Below are 13,474 nucleotides of genomic sequence, written 5' to 3'. Positions count from 1 at the left end.
TCTGAGTTACGAGTGGCCGACTCTTTGGGATGCCAGTCGCAGGCTGTCCCCGCCGCCTACTGCGACCCAAAGGGGATGCACCTCACGCACGACAAGGTGTTCCGGTGGAAAGCTCTGGTAGACTACCAAATTCGAGATCCGGTCGCTAGTATCATCCGGCACGCCGTTGAAAAAAGGAACCCAGCCCTTCTGAAACGTGCGCCCAATGACTTGGTGGCCTTGCTCATGCGAGAATGGGACAAATTTGAAATAGACAATTGCTTGCTCTATCGGGTGGTGCAATACCATAACCACCCGGATAGGAGACAACTAGTCCTACCTAAGAACTTACAATACCTGGTGTTGAAGTCTCTACACGATGAACACGGGCATCTCGGTGTAGAGAAGACTTTTGGGCTAGTCCGAGACCGGTTCTTCTGGCCCAAGAGGCGGGAAGCGGTGGAACAACACTGTCGCCGTTGTTCCCGGTGCGTTCAACGCAAGACGTTGCCTACCAGAGCAGCTCCCATGGCCCATCTTAAGAGTTCTGGTCCAATGGACTTGGTGTGTATGGACTTTTTATGTATCGAACCTGATAGCCGGGGCATCGGTAACGTGCTGGTCATCATGGACCATTACACCCGATATGCACAGGCCTTCCCCACCAAAGACCAGAAGGCTATCACGGTCGCGAAAGTTCTATGGGAAAAGTTCTTCGTTCATTACGGTCTTCCAAACCGACTTCACTCCGACCAAGGGCGAGATTTTGAGAGTACTCTGATCCGAGAATTACTTAAAATGCTGAACGTCGCCAAATCCCGGACGACTCCGTACCACCCTGAAGGAGATGCTTTGCCTGAACGATTCAACAGGACCCTGTTGGACATGCTTGGAACTCTGAAGGGAGCGCAGAAAACAGAATGGAGTCGTCACGTAGAAACGTTGGTACACGCGTACAACTGTACTCGCCATGAGTCCACTGGTTTCTCCCCGTACTTCCTCATGTTTGGGCGGGAGGCAAGACTCCCCGTAGATGTGCGTCTTCGAGTCTCCACGAATGGGATACACAATGCTACCCATTTCAAGTATGTGCAAAGGCTAAAGGACAGTTTGCAGCAAGCTTACCAACAGGCTGAGAAGTCTACAGCTAAACTGAATGCTGGCAATAAGAGACGATACGACAACAAAGTCAAGTATCGAGAGTTACGTCCTGGGGACGCTGTGTTACTTCGTAATTTGGGAGTCCCCGGAAAACATAAACTGGCAGACCGATGGAGAGATGGCGTATATGAGGTAGAGTCACAGATGCCCGGCCTCCCGGTCTATCGCATCAAAGACACAGACGGCCGGGTAAAGGTTTGGCATCGTAATCACCTTCTCCCTATCCCCCAAGTGGGAGACGAAGAAGAAGAAATACAGGCCACACCGCTCAACGGTGAGTATGATCTAGCAGAGGTGGGTCAAGAGACTGTAAATAACGAGACCCCCTCTGAAACTCCTGAAGACCCTATGGAGGGACCCTCTCAAAGGGACTATTCCACAGAAGGGGCATCTCCCGGAGGAGCTACGGGTAAGGGGCCCCGTAGGCCAATGCCTACTAAGGTGGCACCAACAGGCCAGCCTTTGGATCCACAGAGCCCGTGCTTTGTGCCTAACAGAGACTGTTCAGAGACATTTCTCCCCTCAAGGGAAGAGGCTGAGCCTCAGGACTGTACTTATTACTCCCCAGAGGGAGTTGCTGAAGAACAACTCCGTAGGAGCCAAAGGGTCAGGTACCCTCCAAATCGGGTAACCTATGATCAAATGGGGGCACCCCATTATGAGGCTCAGCAGTGTTCTCGGAGTAAGATACAGTCTGTGATTGTGATGCTCAACGAATTATGCAATCTCGTTTAGAGTTACCTGTGCTAAGTTGTATATTTTGATGCATTTTTATTATATAATTTCTGTACGGTTTGAGTTATTTATCCCAAGCGAGGTCGTTGGGGTTTTTCACCAGGGGGAGGATGTAGCCAGGTCCCCCCTCGCGCACTCACCCCCCCTTCCTTCTGTTCTGCGAGCCGCGCGTTGCTGGGGTTGCCGGGGACGCGGTCGGGCCGGTTGCCGGGGACGCGAGCGGGCCGGTTGCCGGGGACGCGAGCGGGCCGGTTGCCGGGGACGCGATCGGGCCGGTTGCCGAGGACGCGGTCGCGTTGCTGGGGCCGCGGCGGTACGGGAAGCAGGGCGCCGCCATGCCTAGTGCTGTTGCGCATGCGCAGATGCAGGAGACAGCGCGGGAGGCCCCCACACAGCTCACGCACACGCAAGGCGGGAAGGACAGCCCCCAGGGTGCACAGGGGCAGAGACACGTGACGCCAGGGAGCCAATCGGAAGGCCGGATTCCCCTGCTCCCAGTGAGATACATTTCGCGGGGTTTTGGCAGACTGGGTCAGTCAGGATCCGGACCAGCTAGGGGTAAGAGGTAGATGCAGGGGTCAGTGACCCTCTGCATTAGGCCAGCAGCCCCAAGGCCCCAGTTAGGTCCTGAGCCACCAAATAGCTTGTGGAGTTTAGGGACAGGCCCTAGATAGGGACACTGCCCCATTTATTGGTAGCTTAGTCAGGGACACAGTGCCTAAGTCGTGCGGCCCTGTGAGGTGGGTTCTGGGCTCAGAACACCACTAACGACCCTGGGACTAAGGTGATATTATCCGCGCTGGAGGTCACCCAACGCGGTGTGGAGGACAACGTCGGATCGGGCGGATCTTCCGTGCTATCGCGGTACCCGTGGCTGGAGCCGCGGGCAGGTAACCTACCCTTCACGTGCACCAACAAGGCCTAATCACCAGACATAGTGGCTGCGCAGTCACACATATATGCAGACATTGGTATATGACTTTGGGAGTGCGAGACATTTGGGTGGGGGTTACTGGACACAGGGTGGGGTCACTCTGCGGGAGGTTAGCATCCGCCGTGACGCCTAGAGGTGGTAGCGTCCGCCGTGACGCCTAGAGGTGTTAGCGTCCGCCGTGACGCCTAGAGGTGGTAGCGTCCGCCGTGACGCCTAGAGGTGGTAGCGTCCGCCGTGACGCCTAGAGTGGTTAGCGTCCGCCGTGGCGCATGTGTTGAGATGTGATGACGTACGTTGCTGCATGTAGTAAAGTCAATAGTTATATAGAGCTGTCTGTGTGGTCATTGTGTATTGTCCTGCGAGGAACTACTCCCCCTCTGGTGGGAGCCATCGCAGGTGGAGGCGCTGCATCATTAGTATTGTAATATATAGGTTCCCTATAGCGGAGGCTCAGCCTTCTGTGAGCCAACAGGTATTGCACCACGCACCCCTTGGTAACATTGCATGTTCCCTCCACGCACGCGGTATATGCGATTGGGTGGGGTGATATGACCGTTACATAAACATAAGATGGATAAAGTTTAGTCATCACTTTTATATCCATGATGTATTTTCAATGACCATGCTAAGCATGCCCTTTAATGAAGTGATTGACTACTAGGCCCAGATGCTCTAAATTCTGTTAAGCTACTGTACGTAACGTGACATTAGCCTCACGTCACATCATGATAAGAGTGACAAGGTATCAACAGAGGCCACTCGCATAACGTTAAGTCAGAGCATTGCGTTCACTATAGCGGACGTTAGGGATAATGCAAATGGTATGCAAGTGATATGTTATCATACTGTAGCATTGCCTAGCCTCTAAAGCCTGTTAAGGTTAAATCGGGAACTTAACATTACGTTAGTTAGGCCAGCGGTGCGCAAACTGGGATTTTTTTTTGGGGGGGGGGGGGGGGCGCGGGCAGTTGCAGAGGTCCCGCACTCACCACCCAGGCATTTAAATTGCCGCACGAGGCCTCTGCAACCTCTACTTACTGAGGTTCAGCTGACTCCAGGACGCGTTACCACGGAAACGCGGCATGAAATGACGCCATGAGGTCATGTGATGTCAAAGTTGCCCCGGTAACGTCACACGACCCCGTAGCGTCATTTGACGCCGTGCGAGTTAAGGAGGGGAGTGGGGGGGGGGGGCGCACCAAGGAGGAGAGCAGGCATGGAGGAGAGCCGCAAAAAAATGTTTGCGCGCCCCTGAGTTAGGCCACACCTAAACTTGGCACTACTCACACCCAAAACTGCCATTGTGGTTAAGCTCCAAAGCAATAATATCATGTCATTGAAAAGTAACGCTTTGCTAGCTGCAATAACGTGACATGTATTTCAGATATTGTTTTTGCATATTAGCTTCAGTATACCACGTTACCTCAGGGAACACAACTTGTTTTACTTAACATCAAGTTGTGAGCTCTGATTTAACAGCGCTTTGTGCATCTGGCCATTAATGTAATAATAACTTTATTTCATACTGTATAGCACTTTTCTTCCAATAGGACCTAAGGTGCTTCACAATTACAGTATAGCGCGCGGTACGCAGCACATAGGAGTTTTACAGACGCAGGCCCTGCCCAGATTAGTTTACAATCCATGATTTTGGTGCCTGGGGACAGGTTTTCAGGATATCCCTGCTTCAGCACACCTGTGCTGAAGCAGGGATATCCTGAAAAACCTGACCTGTTGGTGGCCTTTGAGGACAGGAGTTGCCCAGCCCAGGCATAAACGATAGCAACTGAACCAGGAATAATGAAAGACAGTTGGACACAGAACTGCAGACTGTACAACATCACGACTGCAATGGAATGACAGGACGCTTCCGACTAACACATTTTATATATCAGTTGAATATTTGATAGGAACTACACTAATGCAAACGAAGGCGTCTGGAAGTAATTAGGATACATTAGTATTTAGCATTCATGCGAGGTGAGTATATTCCGGGATTAAACTCTTTGAAGTCCCCGGTAATGGCTTAAGTTCAGCTATTTGTTCTAAATATACAAGTCTGCTTTCTTATCCATGAAAAATCCAAATGTCCATATGGCAAAGTGTTCATTCGGAAACTACACTGGATTCAATGTAACTTCCCTTGTAGTACTCTAACATGGGGGTATGATAGTTTTTTTTTTACCAAGGCAAGGATGGAAACACAATGCCTACCGTTTCTTAAATGTTGTAGAGGAAACTTAAAATGTAATTATTTTTTTTTTAAAGTTTGCAAACCGTTACAGAGAATAAAAGAAGGTAATCCCATGCAGTGGGTAAAATGTGTATAATTGGCTTTCTTAGAAAGATTCAATCACCTTCGAACTAACAATTTTATTTATTAGCATCTTGTGATTTTTTTTTTTTATATATTTTTCTTTTTCCTGGGTCTGCTGAATTAAAGTATATCATTTACTTCCATATATCTATGATAAATCTCTTTATCTTCTTCTGAGATTCATACGTTTCAGCAGTTCACGTTTTGGCAGAGAAATACGTTTTATTCTTCCAGTTTACTTCCAGACATATGGTAGTCGCATCCAATTGACACGCGTTTCTTCTAGTTATTAACTCTTGTGACTCCTCCCTGATGTTGACTCCTTCCTGATGACTCTTACTAACATTGCTCTCGGCTTTGGTCTCATACACAAAATATTACATACGTAGGCATGTCCTATTCTACATTTGTTTCTATACAACGACTTAAGATGTTTTGTCTATATGACATATTGTATGAATAGCTTTTTACATACAAGGGATTCAATCTTATACCCCAACTAGTTAACTTTCAAAGTCCTTACTTTAAGAGAGCTTTATTTAGCAGCTGCCATATAACCTTTCCAAGTAAAGTCTATTCTTAGGAGGGAGCGGGGGTCGGGGGGAAATGAAGGCTAAAAGGATAGGATTTTTTTACAATCTATTTGTCATGGGAAAAAATATCCACATTGTCTGTTTATCATGAACATTTAAAAATACTTCTACTTGCTCAATTTCCCTTTCTTGTGACAGTCACCTATATTTATTTATAGTCCTTAGATAAAATTATTTATAGCTGCTGATTGGTCAGTTTTATATCAGTGTGATGGGGCATTGCAGGGCAATTTATTTCTGTCCTTTCCAGCACTAAAGAAGCCAATAAAGCTTTGCGGAATATCACATGTACAATCTTTGACCATTCAAGTCCCATAGCTGAAAAACGGCGCTGTTAAACGTGGTAATGCGCGTCCAACGTCAACTTAGTGATATTAATGAATGCAAGATGTAAGCGAAAAAATACCTGCGCCCCATTGAGATTGTGTGAGTGAATGGGTGTCAAGCAGTCAGCTAGGAAATGGTCTCGAGATAAATTGATTCCATCATGCAGGGGTGAAGACAGACACTAATTGAGCCACCTGTGCTGAAGCTGGGATATCCTTAAAAGCCTGACCTGTTGGGGGGGTAGGGGTGGAAGTTTGAGGACTGAAGATGAGCACCACTGAATTAATGGGTTGATAGACAAAAGAGACGCTGCTCGCCCGGATACCAACTTGACCCTTTTTATCTTGTAACATGAAAAAATAAAATAGATTTACACAAACAGCCAGGAGGCGTTCAAAACTGTAACTGTGGTTTCTATCACATTTGAAGCACACCAACAGTGAATACAAAACCAGCCCAGCTTTATGGTGTAGAACATTGGTGTTCAACCTGTGGAACTGTTTATAGTGCCTGGTGACTCAGTGGAACCCTTTACAAATGTACTATGACTTTGTGGAAACCCCAGCTCATTTATCCTACAGTACGTGCATCGTTGCTATGGAAAGGCTTATTATATTTCATTTATAAATATTATAGTATACCATTCAACAACGTTTTTGAATTATGAAATTAACAAAAAAAAAAGATGGCGCAATAGAAGGTTTGCATCTTGAAAAATAAAATGTCACCATTACCAAATCTAGTCTCACACTCTTAAAAAACTGGTGTAGAATAAGTACTGTACCTGTGATGGCCAGAGGAGGAGACAAAGACATACGTTCACTCAAATGTGAATTGGTTTGGGTTTACTATTTAGGGCCCTGGGGAAAATTCTATAAACTATGAAGCGTTTCTTCACGTTGAAGGGAATTAATTGATCTGAACTCTGCTTCTGAATTGACAGAATCAGCCCCTTAGGTGCAATACGTGCAAAAAGGTTTTAATAATACATGATATTTAACTTCCTAGTGGAAAGGGTGAAGCTGGAAGAAAAGCCCTTAAGCCTTTCGGTGCACAGAGGGAAGAATAGAGTGGGTGGAACGGATAGAGTTGGAAATGAGACTCAGAGGTGAGAGAACACCAAGCTGTTAACTGTCGAGAAGCAATGAATGATTAAACAGTACAAGAGGTGGAGTTAATGTTCTCACAAAACTGTCACGTTCCCCTGAAATCCAATAATCTCAAGATTCATACTGTACACTTACACTTTGCTATTAAAATCTCTTTTTTTCTGTTTGGTATTCACTTTTTGTATCAACTGATAAGGGTTACAAAATCCCCTTCCCCCAACGCCTGTGATTCAGAGCCGAGCGGCCACTGCAGCTTGATTACTTCCTAATCCAGCGTCTGACGTCATCGCGCATCGTAGCATAAGGTAATTTTGTAACCCTAATGGGTATTAATACTTGATTTGTGACACTCATTTTGTTAGGTGTATGGTCCGAAGAAAGGACTTGATAGTCCAGACACGTTACACTATATGCATGCCTGCTCTGATGCATTAATACAATAGAAGTTTACTTATACTCAACCTAAGGCTCCTGTGTGCTTCCTCTCCTTCCAATACTTATTCATGTTGACATGGATCCAGCTTTGAGACGCCGGGATCAACAGAGGGTGAGGACAATATTGTTAAATATATTTTTGAAAAGCAATAGTGTGCCACTCTTTCACACCTTCCTTTTCTCTTCTATGAGCGGATGGTAAAGGGTTTAACTAATTCCTAATTGATCATTCAATTTGCTTGTGTACCCATTATTTTATTAAACATTTAATTTTTGTAAAACAAAATCACCAACTCCTAAAACTACTAAAGCATTTGGACTAAGCTGTGCAATTTCATAATATACCTTCCAGCGCAGGAATACATCTTATGGTCCATTGAAGTGAATGCACCTTCCTATGCCAGGCAGCATCTTATTAAACTGTGTTGCTAACGCCCATGAGCTTTTACCTCACTCCGTCATTAAAAGGGATGGGATGTAGGTGAAATAAATGGCACATGGAGATTGCATTATTTCAAACATGTTAACGAGTGGTTAAACAGGTAATGTTGCACCAAACAAATCGTGTTAAACGGTTACTGCCTTTCTGCTTTCTTTACTATCAGACTGTTTTCATTCTCTTCGGCATGTTATTAAAGTAACATTTTGATTCTCCCAAATAAATGGCGAAAGTTATGATGGTAGGATAACGTTTTATAAATGTTTATATGGGATGTGTAGGTTGTTTTAAATAACAGTAAGATGCTTGTATCAATGTTTACATAAGAAATACAAATTTACATTAAATAAGTATAGTGTGGTTGAATTAATGTTTGCATAAGGCATACAGTATACATTGATTTATGCTCACTGGAACCTAGGCAGACCCAATGAGAGCTTAGTTTAGAAACTACTTTAGAATTAAATGAATCCTATCTGGCACTGCAGATACATACAAAAAAAAATCGTTGTACACGGTCTATTTGTGCCTGCTTTATACATCAATTTAGATTCTGGACAACAATCAAAGAGGGAATCAATAAAGCAACAAAGGAACACTTAAGGACAACTTACTCTGACACTCATGCATGATTGTAACCATATACAGGTATTTGTGAAACACATCTAAGATTGCGGCTTAATGCACAGTACACATCTCTCTCTGTGCACAGAACTTGAATGTTTGGATGGATCCTCCATCTCAAACAGAATTATATCCACATCATTCTACAAAAGGAGAGCATGCATTATAATTATTTGTGATAATATGCTTAGTTGTTTTTTTCTGTATTCGAGCATGAAAAAAAAGAAGTCACAATTTTAGGTCAAACCCCACTCAGCTTTTTCGCTAACTCTAATTTTCTTCACATACTGTACGCCAACAACCTTCAGCCTGAACTTTTTACCAAGACTGGCACGTTTCAGTCTGATCCCAAATGCTGTGAGCGTCTAATGTTTAAATAATAAAAATTTAAAAAACTGTAAACCCATCACAAAGTCAGTATGATAAAGCTGGCATCATAGTCAAGGAAATCCCTCAAATCAAATAGCAAATTCCTGTTACTTACAGAATATATGAAATTACACCAATGGACCAGCAGTCAACTGCTTTGCTGTAGGGCTTCTGGGCCAGTACTTCAGGAGCTGTGAATATAAGGAACGACAGCTGTTACGAAATAAATAGATATCAGTAAAAGAACACATTAATGTATGTATGAGCACGGGGGCAGATCCACAAGGTCCCTTAGCCTATTTAACCTAACGTAATGTTAGGTTAATTAGAACGCCTATGCACTAAAGCAAATAACTCTGCTATTCAGGGCAGCAGCTGTAGCATTGCACTCTCTCAGATATGGATAGCTCCCCCCGTCACTGCATACTGTACTATATTGCTCTACTGCTCACACCTGTAGCTAATCATCCTGATGGATACAGTCCTGGCTTCCTTTACACGCAGACCACTTCCAGGTGTTAGCAGGAGTGCTCTAAAGTATGCAGTGACAGGGGAGCTATCCAGCGTCTGTGGATACCCGTTAAACTCTGGGAAAATATCCTTTGTTATCTATTTAGGTCACGTTATTTGCCATGATTTAACGGAGTTCTGTGGAAATGCCCCATAGTTCCTAAATATTTCAATACCTTAGATATATTAAGGTGCAATGAAAGTACTGCAGCTCAAAGCTCTAGTTGTTCTAACTGTATTGATTGTAGAAAAGTGCATATTTATTGTAGTTAATGATATATTTCAATGGACCAACAAGAAAGGTTGATTACAGAGTGGTGGGCTAGCAGCGAGGGGTGTTGGCATTTACTGTATGCACCAAACATGCAACCCATGAAAACTGATAAGGAACTAAAGTCATCTACCCAAACCTACAGCACATCCAATGCACATTTACCTGAGCATTTTGACTTGTAAAGCTGAACACGGGCTGAATGCTAAGCTTACTAGTAAGAACGCTACCTCTGAAACAGGTGAGCCTGGTCAGCTCTCTTAGGGACCTTGGGTATTAGGGCATATCATTTAATCTTTCAGGAAAATATAAAATCTTTTAGAAGAGATTCATTGCGCCTGCCAAATTCTATGTACAGTACTGTGTACATTAACACTATAACAGGTTATATTATAACAAGACATTGTGCCTGTGGGTAGGTGATCATTTAAACGAGCTGTACTTGGCTTTGCTAGTGCAATTTCCCCACCACTGGGACTGTTCTCCAGACAGTATCGTCTAAAAATGATACTGAACAAAGACGATTAATAGTCCAACTGTACAATACAGAACTATAAATATTTGGGGGGAATAAATATATGTCTATCCAGCAGTGCCATTTAAATCATGTCACCTTAATAGAAAAAAAGTAGAGTTTGGTTGTGATTGTCCCCGTCACGGAGACTTATTCTTATTTTGTGGCTTGGTAGGAAGTGCCTTTATAAATGATAGAGCGATGAGTGGTTCAGGGAGGCCGTATTAGAATATCTGAAAGCCGACCGCAGAGCATATCTTTATTACTGATTCCACTATATGCTCTATGATGGAAGAAGGGTTAGTGAGTACTAGCATCCGTAAGGAGAGGGTGGAAACTAGGCAAAGGCCTGGTCCTCCAAAGGTGTATCACATTTGGATCAAGTTATACGATGGACTGGTTGTACAGAAGCCTGATCCCAAATATTATAAATAGGGATGTTAGTCTTCAAGTTGAACAAGTATTATTTTTATCATCGCTGAAATCAGTGGATGATCCAGGGTAGTTTTCTATGTACTGTATTGGGTTATGGCTATATCTGATGTAACGTGTTTGTTTTGCAGACTCCAGGTTACTTGATAGTACCTAAATTGGATCCCAGTGAGGTCATGGGATATTTCACCTAAGGGGAGAGTATAGCCATGGCTGGGCCAGCTATCTTTCTGCCTTCCCTGTCACATAAGTTCATACAGTGACAGGCTATCCTATGGGGCTTTTCCCCCCTCCTGCTGCCTCTGTGAGTGGCAGAAGTGTAGATGACATGGGAGTCTGCGTCTGTCTAATAAGGATACAGAGTCCGTGCCCTCCCCTTTTGTACCAAGGAGGTGGTGTCCTAAATTATAGAGATAAACCCAGCCCTCACAGGGAGGGGTTCAGGCAGTTCTCTCTTCCTCCTCAAGGGATGAGGATGTAAGCCAAGTCTTCTCCCTGCTGGGAGGAAGACATGTGCTCAGTCCATCATGGGCTGGATGCATTCCACTACTCTAGTGAGGCCTCATCATTACCAGCAGGCCTGTGCCATCCAGGAGCCTGGAAGCAATCCTGACAACTGATTGCAATCGCTGTAAGAATATCATGCAGTGGCTGCAGAATAAAGACCATCCCTTTTTATATATCTGGCTGAGTCGCAATCTATTGGCTAGATGCATGGGGATAAAAGACTGCCATGGTGGGGATTGCCTTAATTTCTACCGGAGCCCACTATGGCTGGAGGCGCTGACACCAAGGAAGAAAATCCAGGATCACCGTGAGCCTGTCCTGTTTTCCTGTTTCCCCATGTCATCGCGGAACACTCAGCCTCTCCTGAGACAAACTGGTACCGAGCACCAAACAGGACTGTAGCCAGGGTAAATCTCCCAGAGGTGGGGGGGCGGGGGGAGGAGCAGTTCTACATATGTAATAAAAAAAGGCTCCTCATGTGGCAGTCCAGGAATAAACGTGACCCACTTACAGATAAGATAAACTGTTTCATTGGTAAAAATGTCTGCAACAAAGGGCACTGTAATATATTGACATTAAAGATGTTCATTTTCACCAATTGCCTAGAACCTGACGGCTGCTTACAGTACATGACCCTGTGAAAAAGACACAAGCAAAAAAGCAATCTTCACCACATGAGCCTTGCACGTTCCTCTCATCTGTGCTGGTGCATGAACAAAGCTTTCGGATTATTGCTTCTTAGAGACAAATTGTTTTTGGTTAGTGGACCTTAGAGAACCAACTGAAAAGCTATTTAATAAAGGCAGTTCAGCAGAGAACATGATGAATTAACAAACCCCTCATCTATGGCCTCCTTCGCTTTCCTTGTTGAACTTTAGGAGGTTTGGAAGAGACAGCACAGTTTGAGAAGGATGAATTGTGCCCACTATGCACACGCCTCATAACCTACAGTATATGTAATGACAAACAGCGATTGGAATCAGTTGTTAGGATAGCTTCCAGGCTCCTGGATGGTACAGGCCTGCTTGTAATGATGAGACCTGCTTGTAATGATGAGGCCTGCTGGTAATGATGAAGCCTCACTAGAGTAGTGGAATGCACCCAGGCCATGATGGACTAGGCCCAGATTGACAAGCCATGGCTCACCTCAGCTCCTGTTCATATGAATGGGAGTTAATGCATGCTAAAGCTTAGCACTTCTGTGGATCAGGGACCTAGAATCTTCTCAAACAGTGTCCATTGTACAAACATTAAAGCATCCGCCAATTAAGGTCCACAAGGTGTTAATAACTGATGTATTTATTACAAGGGGATGACAACATATAACTTGTGAATGAGATTTACAAAAGGAGTTTTTACGGATGTTTATTTAAATTTGACATCTGTTATAAATATTACCAGCAATTTTCCCTATTCCTTAATGTTCTTATTACAATTTAGATTTTTTTTTCTGATAAAACTTCCCTCATCTCTATATTTGTTCTACATAATTTCCCTTCCAAATCTCCACAAATGGCCAACACTCAAAATAGATGGAAAAAAAAATATATAGAGAGAGAGAGAATTTAAGGAGATGCTTTAAATAATATGTGCTTGATGTTTTAGTGCCCAAATGGACCTTCTCGCAGGAGATGTCCCAACTCTTTCTTATATTTGGTAATTATGGTACCGTATGAGAAGTGTATAAAATGAGATTATAAACATTATAAACATATAGGGCTTATTCAATAAAAGTGCAATAGTATGGTACTGATTCAGCACCACAGTACGGAAAGTCCTACTCAAGTTAATTCAGTATGCAGGTCACATGACCTTAAATTCAACTCACATGACCCATTTTGGCAACATTTTGGCTAAAACTTGCAGAAATCGAATGAAATTTTAAGCAAACTTTGGTCAAAAATGCAACGTTTTACAGAAATTCCAGAAACAATTTGCGAAACACATTTGAAGAAATTCGCCCCTCTACTTAAGTGAAACGTCGGAATAATGGATAAAGCAGAAATTGAAGACAGAATCTGAAATCCGGTCCTATTTGTAATGGTTGATGTATGAAAAATATGGATAACGTTTAGCACTAGTAACAGAGCACCTGCCTCCTGTAATAGTAACAATGCTAAAAAGCCTTCTGGGAAAAATATTCTTTAAAAAGTTTACCAATTGCACCTTAAAAATCAAACCATATGCTGGGGTGGAGGCTCTCTGATCCGGAAGTCAC

General features: G+C 43.9%; 1 protein-coding gene across 1 annotated transcript in view; it reads right to left on the bottom strand.

The window, feature by feature from the left end:
- The window catches only part of CAMK1D (calcium/calmodulin dependent protein kinase ID), a 364,601-nt gene that overhangs the window by 40,373 nt on the left and 310,754 nt on the right, over positions 1-13,474 (bottom strand). The window contains exon 6 of the mRNA XM_075599490.1: positions 9,138-9,213. Within this exon, the coding sequence (XP_075455605.1) occupies positions 9,138-9,213 (76 nt within the window). The remainder of the gene's footprint in view (positions 1-9,137; positions 9,214-13,474) is intronic.

This window comes from Ascaphus truei, chromosome 5 (genome assembly GCF_040206685.1).
Source record: "Ascaphus truei isolate aAscTru1 chromosome 5, aAscTru1.hap1, whole genome shotgun sequence".
NCBI classification, from domain to species: Eukaryota; Metazoa; Chordata; class Amphibia; order Anura; family Ascaphidae; genus Ascaphus; species Ascaphus truei.
Note: the sequence above shows the minus strand (reverse complement) of the source record. Positions and strands in the feature narration are given on the sequence as shown.